This window comes from Stegastes partitus, unplaced genomic scaffold (assembly GCF_000690725.1).
Source record: "Stegastes partitus isolate 25-593 unplaced genomic scaffold, Stegastes_partitus-1.0.2 Scaffold1474, whole genome shotgun sequence".
In the NCBI taxonomy this organism is placed as follows: domain Eukaryota; kingdom Metazoa; phylum Chordata; class Actinopteri; family Pomacentridae; genus Stegastes; species Stegastes partitus.
In genome coordinates, this window is record NW_007579205.1 from 128,710 (window position 1) to 146,552 (window position 17,843).

General features: G+C 40.0%; 1 protein-coding gene across 1 annotated transcript in view; it reads left to right on the plus strand.

Annotated features, from left to right (window-relative positions):
* The window catches only part of LOC103370729 (AF4/FMR2 family member 2), a gene marked incomplete at both ends in the record, with an annotated part of 152,514 nt that overhangs the window by 95,067 nt on the left and 39,604 nt on the right, over nucleotides 1–17,843 (plus strand). The window contains one exon of the mRNA XM_008299866.1: nucleotides 1,501–1,538. Within this exon, the coding sequence (XP_008298088.1) occupies nucleotides 1,501–1,538 (38 nt within the window). The remainder of the gene's footprint in view (nucleotides 1–1,500; nucleotides 1,539–17,843) is intronic.

The following is a 17,843-nucleotide window of genomic DNA, read 5'->3' on the forward strand; positions in this document are numbered from 1 at the left end:
ATTGTAGAAAAATGTAACCTTCGACTCAACTCAAATGAATTGTTGTATAAAGTATTAACATCAAGGGTGCTGATAATTGTGGCACACATGATTTGATGTCAAAGAATTATTTTTTAATGTGGGATTTTTTTCACACTGAATAAATGCACTTGAATTAAAGTTGGAATTTTCCTCTTTTTTTTTATTGTGGTCCCATATTGTTTAGAAAAAAACAGAATTTACTAGAAGCTAAAGAACACATCTTAACTATAATAATTATGGAGGGCACTATATATATAAACTGTGGTATTTACATGAATATATGACATGGTGTATATTTACAAATGGATATGTGCAAATTGTATCTTTGGTGCAATGGACATTAAAACAGTGCATTTGACAATAAAACAGTTCAGTGGACATTAAAAGGGTCGGTGCATAATCTGTAACAGCTTTAAACAGTAGTTACAGTAGAATGTGTAATTAGTGCAGATACTGGGTTCATGTTGGCGAGATGGTTTTGAAGAAAAAACATCACTAAAAACTACAATTTACTAGATTTGAAAAAAGAAATACCCCTTTTTCTGCAAATAGTATGACTTTATTCTCAAACAAAAAAAAAACATATTAATTCTCAGAATGTTTTGACATTGTTTTTGTAAATATATGATAGTAATACATATTCTCAAAATGTGACCTTTTTAGAATGAAAAAAAAAAACATAACAAAAACTTGTAAACTAGAGGAAGAAGAACAGCTCCCACAGGTCTCGTAATATTCTGAAAATACACTTAAAAATGCCCATTTCTAGTTATTTATTGTTTCTCTTATCTTTTGGTCTTCTCAGTAACATCATCTAATGTCACCACTGATGGTAAAAAGTAGCACAAACTTAAAAAGCAGAAATAAGTGAACTAATGTTGCTGTTTATGACTAATCTGGTTTGTGATTCAATACGTAGAATATAGTGAATATAAAACATAGTGGACATGCTCAGTTAAATCCATACTTATGTAACTGTTAATACATGATCATTTGGTGTTGACAGTAATATTATTCATATCTTCTCACTCCTGAAGTTCTTCTTTGTCTCAGAACAAACAGACGAGTGAACGACCCGATGAAACTCTGTGGCCACGATGAAGACGCAGCTGCTTCTGATGCTCATTAAAACCTGTTCGCACGCTTTTCTCCTGACGCTGCTGATTTAGTTGATTCTTTGTTTACTCTGTCCCCTGCTGTAATTTCACCTAATTGAATCTAATCTAATTAATGAGCCAATCAATTAATTGACACTGTGCAGAGAATTGATTCCAATCAAACGATCCGTCTTCGCTGCCGATCGCTAAATTGCTCAATCGATCACAGTGAATGGTTTTTTTTTTTTCCTTATAGAGACCCTGAACAGTCACACGAGATTCACTCCTGTTCTCTACTTTGATATTATTGCCACAATTTACTGTCAAAGCTGAATATGTGAGCATAACTTTTGTTGTTGTTTGTGTGTTTGTGTATTGACAGGTGTCTGACAAGCCCAAAGCCAGAGGCACAGCTCTGAGGTAAGACAAATAGCCAGACAGTGTTGGAACACTCATCTCACTTTCATATCTATTACGGTCCAAAATAATGGAGCAAAAAGATGTGCTGCTTTTGCATACACCAGCTCTTCAGATGTGGTGTGAGAGCCTTGTTGTTTTGGCAGAGACAAACCTAAGCGGTGTCATCCTTCTGCACGCTGTTGCTTTCGCAGAAGGAAGTCAATGAAGTGTTTCAATATCAGCCAAAAAACAAGCTATAAATACATGTTTTTCATCCTGAAACGTACAATTGAGGCGGCCGTGGTCAGTGCTGGAGGATTCTCTGTCTTTATTCTTATTTTCGGAGTTGTTTTTGAGCAGGTCAAATCCGACCGGAGCCAGATTCAGTCACGTAACCCCTCAGCAGGAGGGAACAGATGCATTATTTCTGGCCTTAAATCTAAAAGATGGGCACATTTAAGTTACTGGATGCTGCCTAAGTGTTTCGCCGAGGATGAAAGATTCATTAAGGAGTCGTAATAGTTGAAGGTTATTGCGAATACAGTCAGCGTGGAGGCTTCTGGAGGTGTAGTGGCTCTAATTCAGTGAAATATCTGTGATGACAGGTGCCCACTTGATAAACCCAGTCAGCAGCCTGCGCTCACACACTCCAGTCTGTAGCATTTGCATTTAGACAGCAGATGTCCTTTGTACTCACTGTTTGTGCCGCCGAAACTTTGTCAAACCTGAAGAGGGGTCTCGGCGTGCAGGGGCTGCGATTCAAAGGAGGAATCATTAAATTCTGTGTACATACATGCACATTTGATGTTTGAAGGTCACCCAGTAAAACGTCTTCAGGCCCCTTTTATTAAACGTCGTCTCATTACAGCCGAACACGAGTTTAACATGTTGACATTCTGATGTTCATTCAAGTGTGCAGCACCTTGTTCTTTAATTTCCCTTTGAGATATTTCAAGCGTTGCGTTGTTAGCTTGCTTGTTAGCCTTTGTTACGGGGAATGTAAAGTACATGAGTGCAGGTTTTGGGTGCTTTGGGTGTTAATTTGTAGAACTTTAAACTTCTGCTCGACATTTCAGAGAAAAAATCAGACCTTTTACTACATTTATGGGACCGCTATAGCTTCTAGTTAAATCTACCTCAAGCAGGTGTAATATTAAAGTTCTGCTTATGTGTTAATGCATTTGTATTAATTATCCAAATCTAAATAATTATACCTCTCAAGACCCAAGCTCTTGTTTCATATGCTTTTTTTTTTTTATTATTATTTCTCTTTATTTCTGTTTATTTGATCCGATCAAATAGTAAAGAAAATAAAATTGAAATTAAAATTAACTAAAAATATAAAGAAAATAAAAATACATTTAAAAATAGCATAAAACAAATATTTTTTAAATAAAAAATATTTTAAAATAAAATTTAAAATAAATAAAGAATAATGAAATAATACTGATAAAATAATAAAAATTGAAAATTGAAAAAATAAACTTCTATGGTAATATAACCCAAAATGTGACGTCCATGCAGGTTAAAGAAAAGACTGAAGATGCACGTTTGTAGCAGTAAAAGTGAAGTTGAGGCTGACATTTTAAATGAATTTCCATTTTTTGACAATAGATCTGTTGCAAGAAGCTTCATTTGTCCATATTTAATTTAATTACCGTAACGATAGGAGTAAGAAACGACCACGTCTGGCTAACAGTGACACATCAGTAGAAAGTTTATATAAACTGCAGAGTTTGTTTAAATCATCTCTACCTCGTCAACGTCTCAAAGTCTACATACCGTCCTTGCATAAAAACCAACACTATCGGTTGTTTTTACTTATTATTATTATCATTATTATTACTCCTGTAATTGATTTTCTCTCTCCACATCCGAGTCCAAAGGCAGAGAGAGTTTCTACTTGATGGAAAGGACCCGCCTGAGAAGGTGGGCTGCAGACAGGAGAGTTTTTTCCTGGACTTCATGTGCGTTGATGTTGCCAGGGATTTTGTTGGAGTAGTTTTCCATGTCCTGCTTGATGGTTCCAAAGGCTCCTATAACCACTGGGACTGTTGTTGTTTTGAGCCTCCACATTCACTCAACCTCGGTTTCCAAGTCTTTGTATTTGGTATACTTACTATTAGTAGTAGTAGAATAGAATAGAATAGAATAGAATAGAATAGAATAGAATAGAATAGAATAGAATAGAATAGAATACCTTTATTGTCACTATACGCATGTACAATGTGATTAAGAGCAGCTCCTTCAGTGCAATATAGAATAAAGAACAAAATAAAGAGCAAAAAATAAAAAATAGAAGAAATTTAAATATAAAATAAGATACGTTTTATATACAGTATAAGTTATATGTACAGTATGAATTTAGAAAAATATTGCACAGCATGGTCATTGATGATATTGCACAATGACCATGCTGTGCAATATTTTTAGTAGTAGTAGTAGTAGTAGTGGTGGTGGTAGTAGTATTTGTGCTTATTACAAATCATATTTATGTGTTACTCTGACAGCCCCATTTATTGGCTATTGTAAATATAATGGGAGCAAAAGAAGAAATAAAAAGATGATGCAGCAGAGCCACAAAGTTCACACAGGGAGGAGGTCGGGGTGGACGGATGGATCAACAAAACATTTGACTTCAACAGACTTTTCCTTTTAATTTCCCATTTCAAACTGGTAATAACTGCTATCGTTCTGTATACACAATGACAACAAATGCCCTTTTCTTACACCCAAACCCTGATCTTTCCCTTCGGCCAGTTATTTTGGTGTCTCAATCGAAAAGAGGTGAAAAATATCCGTGCCTTCTAACCTGCTGACGCTAATTCAGGAAACGCTCCTATGGGTCCCAGTCAGAGGGGAGGAACGAATGACCTCCACAGTCTTTGTGGTTGGAGGACTTTTTTTTTTTTTGGTAAATGTAGGAACAATAGGCAGCGCTGAGTGGTGCCCTGAATATATTTTCTGCATTTAAAGGAACAAACATTATTATGATATCACAATTATGAGCTTAGGGTGGGAATAATAAACAAATATTTTCAGAGAAGTTTTGTCTGGAGATGTTTTTTTTTCATCATCTAATTAAGATAATCTAAAAAAAAAAAAAAAAGACATGAGCATCTCCTGCTGCTACAAGCTAATCGACAGGAGTAAATCAACTTTTCTGGAGGTGGTGCACCATTATTTTAAACATTCCTCCATTTGTCTCTGGGTGCTGTGTGGGCTGCGCATTATTGTCTTCTTGTTAAGCGTTAACATCTTGAGGGAACATGTCACCTACTTAATCATTAGAGAGAGAGAGAAAAAAAAATCGTCCTAACATCACAGAACATTGGAGAGAATTCGTGTAAACAGCTGATTTTGGCGCCGAGATCAATTTTTCATAAGTTCATCCTTTTTTTTTTTTTTGCTTGGGACCGCGCTGCCGAAGCCCGGGCTGGCGCATAAGAATATAAGAATCTTTTATAAATGAGGCTCGTTGTGTTCACAATCCAAGGGCATTAGTATGCAAGTCTGGAGTGTGACTGTGTGTGTGAGCGAGCGAGCGAGGCAGACAGACAGCAGAGAGGAGAGAGAGAGAGTGTGTGTGTGTGTGTGTTGTGTGTCTGTGTGTGCCCCGGGCCATGTGTTACTCTGCTACCGCTAATGAGCCCATTCACTCTGCAGCCCAATCTAGCGAGCGCCGCACACACATGTATCCGCGGGGACGCTGGGACTGGAGATGCTGCGAGCGATCCACCGGCTATATCCCCCACGGAAAGCAACACACACTGTCTCACCCACACTCCTCACACCATCCATACAGACACACTTCTTCTTCTTTTTTTTTTTTCTTTTTTATAATCCTTGCTCTGACAGCCTCACCCACATACCAATCGTTATTCTGCTGCCACACTCGCGCACACATACAACCACCCACCCCATCATCCCACCGCGGTGTATATTAGAGTTTTATATTGCTGCTCTGTAATCTTTACAATCTGCTTCTGTTTAGTCCATTATATCCTGTGTGCATCCTTCATCACCCTGGTGAGAGAAATCGCTCGCAGTGATATGGATTTTTATTGTGATTATTTAAACATCGTAGACCTACCGGTGGTAGCGGTGCAAGATGCCGTATGGATAATGTTATTTCACTCGGCGGTGCTGTGAATTGTGCTGCATGGATGTTTACTGAGAGCTATTTGATTTACAGGTCCCGTGTATTCATAACTGGGATGAGCAATGACTCAAAACGCTTCAGACACGGGGAAATCAATAGCTCAATACAGTATAACTCAACAAAGATGAATGGGCTCGCATTCGTGATCGATAACGAAAACAGGTTGCAGATGCCGGCTGTCAACTCGCCGTGTCCTGTGCTCAGTACACAAAACAGGAAACAGACTTGTTTCTGGCATCTAGTTTTGAGTAAATGTAATATGAGCCGGTGAGGAGAACCTCCTAATTCTGCTAATAGCGGCTCTGCTGTCTTTTCTCGACTGTGTTGTTCTCTAAAAGCATTCGCTGCACATTTTAGAGGTTCTGTGATTGTAAACACAGTCAGATGGATGCAAATAGATAGAAAAGCTCCCCGTGGTGCCATTTTGAACACGTGACCATGTGAGTTTAAACAACAACAGTTGTCCTTGTGCTGAGTTTTTATTACTATAATTCATCAACATACCAAGAAAAGAAAAGAATATATGTTCAGGCTTTGAGATAACCAGTCTGGACACACGTACAAAGTGTTGTCATTGACTTTCAGTGGAAAGTAGCTCAAGCTTGCAGGAAAAGATGTTAAATGACGAGATGCATTCTGCCTACTGTTGACCAGTGTTAGCCTTTAGCACCTGTTTCCTTCTCTCCTGCTCTCTGTGCTCACATATGCAGCATTTTAATACCCAGCATTGCTGAATTCACAGTAAATCTGTTGTTACTCACATATTTTATTTCTGTTTCTGGTGTGACTTTGAAATGAGCATGAAATACTGACGGACTCTTAAGATCACATGTTAATCTCTGTCCAAGCTGCTGCTCTGCATCAATAGAATACTTATTATAAAGCTTCATCTCACTGTACACGTGAGTTCAAGACAAAAAACAAGTATGCTGGGATGTTGGCTGCATTTCCATCTAAAATAATCACTCAGATCAGAGAGAAAGTTAAAAGCGACAGAAGATCTTTCGTATTTTTTCTGTCGCACAGCGCACAGCTTCTGTTTGGGTCTTTGGTGACCCTGTTTGTCTGTGGTCGACGTACGACTGTCGGCTAACTGTGCTGCTCCTCTGCTCATTGAACAGAGGCTAAAACAAAATCATTCTTACTAAATGGTTTTTTTGGGGGGAAGAAAAAAAGTCTCTAAAGAGGTCTGAACATTCTTTAAATCAAAGCTGGCTACGGTGGCCTCAACCAGCCTCGGTTTTAGCTCAACTCCTGGTCACACCAACAAGTAGCACAGCCCGGTTAAGTAGCACCAAAGGTTTTTAACATAGTGTTAAAACACCATGAGATAACTACTAATATGAAAGCATTCTAGTGTGAAGCAAAGATGGACGTAGCCACTGTAGCATCATCTACTGGTTTTGTCAACTGGATAGGATTTTCACCGTAAAGCACAAACTGCTTTATTTTACTCCACATGAGACCATAATTAACAAACAGAGCATCATGTTGTATTGAATTAGACATGAAACTAGCAATTGAGACCATTAATTTTTCAGGAAAATGTCACGTGAGCTAGCAAATCAAGTGACGAATAGAATAATTTTCTCTCTTTTTGCAACCAGAGGAGTCGCCCCCTGCTGGCTGTGAGTTAAAATGCAGGTTAAAGTGACTTCTGCATTGGCTTTGCTTTTTAAAACCAAGAGGCTGCATCCATCTTTTATACACAGTCTGCAATTGCTCTTAGACCTAACTGACTATCAATTAGCATAGTAGCTGGGTTGGTTGCTAACAGGACAATTAGTTCACACGATTTACATCAGGGTTGCCAACTCTCATGTTTTTGGCACAAGACTCCCGCTTTCAGTCTCACACTCTCACACTGCCAAACAAGAGGAAGCCTCAAAGCCCCTAATTTATGAAAAAAAGACTCTTAAACAGTCTTTCTCTGCGTCCGAATGTCGGGCTTCTCTACACATTTTACTACCACATTGCAGGAGGTTTCAAAAGACAGCTAGCGTGCGTTTTAGTTGGCAGAAGCGTACATACAGACCCCTCCAAAGTCATAAAACATGTTTTATTAGCCTTGCCTCATTCACTTTGCTCTACAGTTTCACGTCTATTACAAACTGAACCCTTGCAAAAGTACAGCTGTAACGTGATGGAGATAGAGTCTGTTATAGGATCATATAGCGTCGGACAGCAGCGTATGAGCGTCAGCACAGCATAATAGTTGCGTGTAGTTACGCACATGGCTCAACAGAGGCTTCAGTTCCACAGACTTTTCAGTTTCACAGTCTCACAGCAGGATATTTTAATGATTTATACCCATAACTACATACAGGTTTTGGTCTGTCTGCTCAAGTAGTTACCAAAATACGGCAACAGTTCGTCTACTAACGGTTTTACGGTGCCATAAGTGGCTGTAGTTAAATAATCATCACACATGGACAGAATCTTCAGCGTTAAATGAATTATAGATGCCTTGCCTATGGGTGAAGGTTTTTCCCCTCGAATACGCCGCAGCATCTTCTTCTTCTTGGCTAATTTACTATCAGCCTCCGCCCCTCCTCGGCCTTCCCTGATTCTCACTCCAGCTGGTAGGTGGCTGAAAGTTGGCAACCCAGTTTATATATCTGTACCATCGACTCCTGTCTCATAACTTTGATGGAGCGTTTTGCTCCAGCAGAGAAGGTTAAATAAAAGTTGATCTTGCAACGCAGCTGAAGCGTTGACTGATAGCTTCGTCTGCTTTGGCTCCCCGTTTCTCAAAGGTCATTACTGTCGAGGTGGTTTGTTGTTGGTCAGCGGTGCAAATTTACTTACAGGAGGATGCAAAAGATGTGTGCAGATTCACTCCTTGTTTTTTTTTTCTTGCTTTGAAATGTTGCTATTAAACTCTGGTGCCCTTAAGGTTACATTTACTGCTGGTAGGGTTATTTTTTTGTTGTAAGGCTTCAGTGTTTGGCCGGGTGAACTCGATGTCTTTTAAAATCACACACTCCCGGACCTCTAAAAACGCCTCTCAGTCCTCTTCCAAGCGGGTGGTGGTGATAACCTCACTACAGCAACAACGGTCTTTACCTCTAAGTAGTGGAGAACCCAGCCGGCGCTGTATTAACGGCATTTTTACTCAGATCTGCTGCAACAGAAGCTTCTCTTCAGTTGTCCTGTAATGCAACTCATCAGAGACGTACGCGCTCACAATCAATAATACAAACAGGGTGGCGGGTTACAAACAGACAGGTTAAACAGTGTGGGTGCACCCCGCCAGTCAGGTGCATGTAGTGTGACATGAGTTCAAATGTGAAACACCTTTTCAAACACTGTCACTCCTGCTGCTGCCAGGGAGCATTACACTACATATGTAGAAATGGAAACCTATTATAGCCTTCCCCACAGTACTGCCCCGGGCAAACACACTCTCGCACAAACACACACATGTATGCTGAGTGCTGGAATCAATCAGCGACTGTGTCTGTGAAAAAGGTGGAGAAAAAAAAGTTTTATTTTTTAAGCTTCGGATTTATGAAGGAAGCATGTAGAGTAGATGTATGATTTAGTCAGTCAATAATAAGAATCCCAACCACCTCTCATTTGAACTTCCACTGATCATTGATGTATTTATTCATGACATTCCTCCACTTTGAATACAATTGTGCACCACTTCCTTGTTAGTAGGTTAACGTATTTAGGTGCATTTGCGGCAGAGTAACTGCAGAAATGTCTCCATACTTTATAGGTTTGCACACACGTTTGAATGAGGTAAACAAGCGCGCATGCAAGTGGACGCGTAAGCAGCGTCTACACTCCCGTGATTGAGAGGCAGACAGAGAGAGATTGTAAAGCCAGCTGTGCAGCAGGAATCTCTGCCAAGTGGAGGGCAGAACCGGCGAGCTGAAGGCAGATGATAAGATGACAGATGAACTGAGCCCAGATGGCCTGCACATCTTCACTTCACAGCTCCGTAATGCCGTTATAATTCCACATATTTTCACTCACTTTCTTCGGTTATTTTAAGAGCCTATATTTACCTGTTCGGCGTGACTCCACTCTCGGCTACATCTCGTCTCCGCTGGCTGCAGTTTATCCGAGCCGTGGCCCGTCTTGGCTCGGAGCCATCCGCTCCATTGTCTATACGGGCGGATCAATTCGTTTTTTTTTTTTTTTCAGCGGAAGCAATTGGAACGTGAAAAGAAAAGAAAAAAAAAAAAAGCTGTGACTGTCTATTGTCTGTTATTGTCCTCCTTATGTTCAATTCCTGCTGGTTAATTAATGGTGGCAGAGTCCAAACAGAACCGCACAGTGTAGCACACATGGACCCAGGAGGATTTGAAAGAGCACAACAAGGAAAATATACTGATTTTAGAACAATGCGATGTGTGTTGCTTCTCTGAAAACCATGTATGAGCAGTATAGCAGCATAATTAACTGTAATTAGCTACAATTGAGGTCCAGGTAATCAATATATGCATAATATCAAACACAGAACAGTGAAAAATGTGACTGTACAGCCAGTGATTTCTGCAAACAGTAGTATCAGGGGTAAAATCAGAAAGGTTTACAGAGGGCAGCGGTACAGATAGTAGAGTAAAGAGAGCAAAGTACAGAAGAACATCATCAGCATCAGTCTTAAAATCCAATATTAAAATTAATTAAAACTGTTGTTTGTAGTGTTTTGCCTGCTTGGTTGTGTTGTTGCTGTAAAAATGAATAAATAAATAAAAGTAGTAGTAGTTTAATAAATAATCAGAACAATAAGCTGTTCACCATCCTGGAAAATGTGTTTCCAATGGCTTTGGATGAAATATAAAATCAGACATATTTCAGAAGTGCACTACAAAGAAAATAGAAAAGGACAGTTGAAGAACCCATGAGGGAGAGGAGAGCCTTCAGGACACAATCAATACAAAGCAGTTGGTGGATTCACTTCATGGTTGACGATACATAATCTCAGTCAAAAGAGTGAAAATGCTCCTCAGATCCCGGCTCAGGTATCAGGACCAACCATGAATGGAAAACTGAACGGGCACCAGAGATGCTCTGGTCTTTGCCTGCAAAAAAAACCCCAGAGAAAGGGCACAAAATGAACAAATGGAGCACAAAATGACAATAAAGAGATGCAACATGGCGAAAATGAGACACAGAACAACAAAACAACACAAAAAGAGCACAAAAAGAAGCAAAACCACCAAAATGAGACCCTAAATGACCACAAAACGATGCAAGACGACTAAGAAAAGGCTCAGAGGAGATACATGTTGGCTGTAAGCAACAGAAATGGAAAAAAAAAGAAAAAAATACCATAAATTTCCAAATACTTACTGCAGATTAACCATAACATGCATGAACTATGTGTAAGGAGAATGTATTTTCTGACTTCACAAGCTGCTGTGTTCTTCTGAGGTGGTCGGGGTTGATGGTGGGTCTATAAAGCACAGTTATCATTAATCATTAATCATCAATCATTGATTTTTTTTATTCAATGTTTAATCAAGACCAAGTAGTTATGAGAACATATTGTAAAAAGACCGTATGAACTTTGGATAAGGGCAACATTTTGCTCATATATTTAATATAGCTGTTTCACAAATTCAATATACATTCATATAAAGTGTTTTTATTGTTGTTGTTATTATTATTATTATTATTATTATTATTATTATTATTATTATTATTATCTGGGAGTCACTAAGTATTCAACATATTTCAGATGTCAAGCTGTTTTAGATTATATAGTACTATTAAAATATAAGACAGGGTTAATGCTAAACAATGCTAATTTGCTACTTGTAAGTTAGCAAACTAATAACACCAGTTTACAAACTCAGTTATCAATAATCCTTGACCACAGAGCCAAATATGCATATGTAGCAGAAAAGCACTGGAAAAAACTGATATATGAGGTGTGTCAGAAAAGTTCCAGGACTGGTGTTACAGGAGATAGATTTCAAATCCAAACTACAAGTTTTCCCCTTCCAAGTAATTCCCCTGGAGTCTAACACACTTTCCCAGCCTTTTCTTCACGCCGTCATGCACTCCTGGAAGGATTCTTCTGGGATCCTCCTCAGCTCCGTCGTCACAGCCATCTTCTAAACGGGTCCCCTTGATGACCCCCTTGAGCTTGGAGAAGAGGAAACATTCCACGGAGCCAGATGGGGTGAGTAGGGAGGTTGCTCCAGCACGGAGATGTTCTTCTCAGCTCAGGACGTTGTGATCAGGCGCGTTGTCATGGTGAAGCAGCCACGACTCGTCCTGACACAACTCTTGCCTCTTCTGAACGAAGCAAAAGCTGCAGGATCTCTTTGTAGACCTGCTAGTTGATGGTCTGAAGGAGAAAACTCCTAGTTTGTAGTTTGAAATACATCTTTTGTGACACCAGTCCTGGAACTTTTCTGACACACCTCTTAAAACCTTGAGTTAACATTTTACTAATGATTGTTTTCAAGGTCAAAAAAAAAAGATCTTTCACACCTTGACTTTCGAGCAGCAGCTTATAATGTGTTCTAAGACTGTTGGCACAAGCACGTATGCAGCCAAAGTTAGAAACCGTCTACGGTAAGGCCGCGACACGATGAACTGAACACAGCTGTCTTTTTCAGATGTCTCTCAGGTGTAATGTGAAACCGCATTATTTACTTGCAGCCAGCTCTCCTTCTTGACCTTGTTGCTGGTTCCAACCACGAACACCGGCAGCTTTGTAAAGTCCTTGTATTCACAAGCGTGGCTTCGCTGCAGCTTTTAAGTATGTGGGTGTCGTGTGGATCTTGTGAGGCCCACTGGACATATCAAACCAACAGATCATTTTGTCAAGGCTGTAAGGTTTTCATTTCCCCTGTTGTGCTTGTGATTTTATCACACAAATAAACAGACAGACTCCAAAGCTTCTGCTGGAGCCTGAGGATCTGACAAAGGCTATTTTGTAAGTCTTATCTGTGTTACTTATGCAACGTTGACACAGGCGTACACACACACACACAAGGAAAAAAAAAAATAGAGAGTGAAGCCTCTGTGTCCTAAATAAGCACAACACAACATGGTGGATGCATAAGATATAGGAAAGAACAGAAACACACCAATTTAAGCAGGAAATTATCTTCAATAGAATTTTCTTTCACGGTTAAGGTCGTGTTCTTCGGTTACTTCTTCATGTTGGTGTAATTACACGGACATGAATAAAGATTATAAATGCACAGATGCTATTGGAAACATGGGATTTAAAGAATATGTGGTTAATAATGAAATAGGAGCTGAATTGGATGTGAATAAAAGATGCATTTACACACAAACAGACACTGAGAATAAAGAACGACGGTATTTCAGTCACAAATAACATTCCTCCCGTTTCTAAGTGACTACAAGGACGATTTCTTTTTTTTTTGTTGCAAAAATAGTAACTCGGCGTCCTTCAAGCCGTCCATCCGGATATATACGAACTCCTGGATGAAGTTTATATGTCTTAACTTCAGCTCAGCATCATAGAAACACAACAGAAATGTCCAGTTGAAAGCTGCTCTGTCAGTCTGCACCAGCTGGCGTTGCATTTTAATTTGGCACCAACCACGGCATTAAATTATTTTTGACGGCTGATGGCTGATTCCTGGGAAAAAAAAAGAGGAGGAAAGCGAGCCAGATGTAATGCTTTCATACTCATCTCCTTTCATCTTGTTCCTCTAACACACACACTGTTTATGTTGCCAGAATAAAATAGGCTATAGAGAGCACTCAGCTGAAAATCCCATTGAGAGCAAAAAGACACTCGCGCTTTTCCTTTAACTTCACACGGCGCTATTTAAACAAAAAGACAAACATATCAGAGTGGGAAATATACACTCGACTCGTGTGCTTCCAGTCGGTTTTATCTTTTGGCAAATGAAGGGCTGATATGAGATGCCATAAAAAGACTCGCATCAGATTTATTAAATGTCTCCTGCACTATTTGGTCTATTATGCACAGTCTTTTTGGAGAGTTTCTCTTATGGCATAAAAGAGACAATTTCATGTTGTAAACATCCAACAGCAAGACGGCGAGTGCTAAATTTCATGCAGGCGGACTTAAATCATTCATTTTTCTGCGCCGTGCTTCAGGCTGCGGAGGGACTCGTACGAGGCGAAGCCCAGCACTCCCAGAAATCCTCTCTTATCCAGCACTAATGACAAGTGAGAACAGTGCTCTTCTGTGCAGCAGACACTCAGCTGATGTTTGTTCTCACCTTGATTTCTTGCCAAATGTCTTATCGACAATGTGGGCTAGCCCACCAGGGGAAGTGATTTGTTTCCCGGAGTTACAATGTAGGCACTCATCAAACAATGAGCTGCTTTAGATGAAAGCATCCTCCAAATGGTTTTATTTTTTTTTTTTTTGGTGGCAACAAGAGAAACAGTTGGACGGTATCTGTGATAAACTGTAGACCGTCTGCACATCCACTCCTAATCAATCTGGATTAAGTGGAGCAGAATCCCAGTTAATCATTATTCTCCAGTTAAAAAAAAAAAAAAAAAAAGTGCAGCCACAACATTAAAACCATCTGCCCAATATTATGCAGATCCCCGTAGTGCCAGTGGATGTTAGCGGCGAATCCTCTTCATCTAGTGGGTTTTGAGGTGGAGCAGATCCCACAGACGCCGGATTTGTTTGGGATCTGGGGAGTTTGAAGGTCAGGTTGAGCGTTTCGGGCTCTTGGTCGTGTTCCTCGAGCCGATCCTGAGCAGTTTTAGAGGTGCGTTATGCTGCTGGAGGGAACGTTAAAACCATCTGTTAGTGATAGATGAAATATTACTGATTGAAAGTTAAGAATAGAAACTACTGTCATGACTCTAAGGATGAAAAAGTCTGTGGGCCAGTTGGCTGAGCCGCCCCAGACTGAAATATCTCAACTATCTGGACGGGTTTTGTAGACAGTCGAGCTCCCAAAAGGATTAATCAGAATGACTCATATTGTTCCCCCTGAAGTTTCACATTTTCACATTTGTGTCCTTAATTAGCATCCAACCATATCTGAGCAGTGGACATGGTGCCTGTCTGGTGCTGGGACTGAAGATACTGAAGTCATACCTTGTGTAATGTGTTTTGAGTCTTTGGGGCTTCTAATAGGCCTGAGAGGTCTCTCAGTTTGGGGATTTTTTTTTGGATCCTATTTCTCAATAATCGCCTAAAATAACCATTTTAAATTGTGGTAATTACTGGGACAACAGAGAAGAAATCCTAAGAGGTGACTGTGTTTGACTTTAAGGAAACCAAACCGTATAAATAAGATTAATTGGGCAGCCAAGTATGAAAAAAATCCCCAAAGTTAAACAAAAAAAAAGAAAGCGTGACTTTGTTCTAGTCGTTTGGGGTTTTTTTGTCTCATGATCTTGGTGATTTTTAAATCGTGGCTAAGTTGCTGTTTTTAGACATTTAAATGTGGCATCCTAAAGGAACTGCTGCTGCTGCTGCTGCTGCTCGCAACAGCAGAAACCTGATTAATGTCGGCCCCGGATGTCCATTCAAAAAGTTGTCCGTTCCTCAGATGAATAAAGAGCAACATACTGTAGCTGCGCCACAGTCTGGATCTTTTGGATTTGAATCAATATTACTAATGAGTCTCCTCTGCAAAAGAGAGCTGCTGCTGCTGCTGCTGCTGACTCACACACAGCACTCTTGGTTCTTTTTAGTCGCACATCAAAAGATTCTTTAAAGGCAATAAGGGACATAGAAAAAAAAAGTAGACCTAGACACAAGTCCAGGATATGTCTGCTATCACCATCTGTCTGGCTTCGCTACCTCACTCTTCCAGTAATCCGTGCAAAAACATGCTGTTCCCTATAGCGACCGAAACAATGTTTGACAATCCCGATCCAAGAATTGTCATATCTGTTGTTCCTGCACATCATTTGTCACATTACATCCCATTTGCTTATCTGACAGCCGTAGCAGCTAATAGACACAACACATGGTTTGCGGTCTAATGTACAGAGATGTCGTACTTTAGAAACAATACTGCAGCCAGACAGAAAATAGAAAATACCCAAGATAGCGTTTGAAGGGAATTAAAGCAGAGATAAGACAGTTATTTTCTTTTTGTTAATTTGCAAATAGTTTTGTTTGAAATTTCCAACGATTTTCAAAATAGTTGTTTTTTCTGGCAAATGGCTGATAAAGCGGTTATTAAACTGAGTGTTTCGTTTCTGCACAATCGAAAAATTCCAACAATGAAACAAAAGCAGAGTCCGTCGTCTAAGCGCTGGCTCGTACTGTCACTTTTATAAATGAAAAAACTGTTATTCTGAGGTGCTAGGCCTGTCGGGGGGAATGTAAAATTGATTGATTATTGGTGACACAATATTATCGATTGGTCTCAATTTACTGCTGACCCTGGAGCAACCTATAGTGGTAACAGTAGTAAACTACAGAGCATCTACGCTATACGGAGTATAAATGAGTCAACAAGGCAGAGGTTGGGATGCAGCCTGTTGTAGGTTCAACGCTAAAATTTTAATTTTTTAATTTTCTCCCCTTCCTACCTGTAGATCACAGTATGGCCTGTTGCAGTAAATATATATGTTTATGGTAAATGGTCTGCACTTATATAGCATCTTTCTACCTTAACGGCACTCAAAGCGCTTTACAGTGTTTTCTCATTCACCCAATCATACACTAATGCCTGCCATTGGGAGCAACTTCGGGTTTAGTGTCTTGCCCAAGGACACTTCGACTGTGGAGGGGCCGGGCATCGAACCGCCAACCTTACAATCAGAGGACAACCGCTCTACCACCTGAGCCACAGCTGCCCAGAGGTGCCTTGTTTGGTAGTTACCCCAGGTGACCATGAAGTCTGTGGACAGTCGCCATCAGTCCCACAAGGTTCTGACACAGAAGACCAAAGGATAGAAAATGAAACCAGTCAATATAAGAGTGGTTGTGGCTCAGGTGGTAGAACGGTTGTCCTCTGATCGTAAGGTTGGTGGTTCGATCCCCGCCCCCTCCACAGTCGAAGTGTCCATGGGCAAGACACTGAACCTGAAGTTGCTCCCAATGGCAGCACCTTGTATGTATCTGTCACCATTGGTGTATGAATGTGTGTGAATGGGTAAATGAGAAACATTATAAAGCGCTTTGAGTGCCGCAAAGGTAGAAAAGTGCTATATAAGTGCAGACCATTTACCATTTACCATTAATAACCTTACAGAGAATTATCCTCCTCTGAACCCTGCAGATCTCCTCGGAGTGTTCAAGCGTCTTTCAGCTCTTTGTTTCGGTTCCCTCTCGGTCATCCCAGACATCTATTCTCAGCTAAAAAGCTCAGCTAAAGCCACCGTACGCTAACTAATAGCTACCACATAGCAGGCAGGCAAAACTAGTAGGTGAAGAACGGTTAGCATTTAGCTGCTATACAATCAAATATTTTTGTCACGATGGTGGAGACCAAAAATAGAGCAAAAAGAGGACTGAATATTGGACCTGTTTTCATCAAGTGACTCAAAATGAATGAATGAATGAATGAATGAATGAATATTGCCTGCTGGTTTTGTGAATAAGCGACTGTCTTTCTCTGCTCTCTTTGGTAATGTTTCCACTTTGTGTTCACTGTCTCTGTCAATAAAAGCACAAAAAATGCCCCAAAACCTACATTTATAGGACGCATATCAACTTTAAAGGTGATAACATGTCATTTATTGGTTTATAGCCCCTCGTGCTGCCTCCAAGACACCAATAACAATAAATTAATACTTTAAACCTCAACTACTTGCACTGATGGTGGCACTACGATCATTACTTAATGTGGCGGATATTACTCTTACTGCGTTGTCTTTGACACTCCTGTTATATTTAATTGCCCTTGCCTGCTGTGATATACGGCTAATTTTTGTTTGAAAGCACTCGGCCTCATCAATAAATTCCCCCTGGGGCATAATAAAGGTTATCTGATAGTCCTGACATTAAACTGTATGTACGCAGCTGTCACAGCACAGCGGAGATTCAAAGTGTGCCGCTGAAAGAAGAAGCCGAATTTAACGAGGGAAGGGGGGGGGGATAAAATGTATTTAATTGGGAATCATATCTCTGGCTCATTTTTGGTTTTATTGCTGATTTTGCAACCGAGCACCGGCATGGAAAGAATTAAGAAAACATATTGCTGTTCTCTGCTGCGTTGTTCAGTAAAATCTAACCTTTTCTAGCGTCTGAAGCTGCTTCCAAA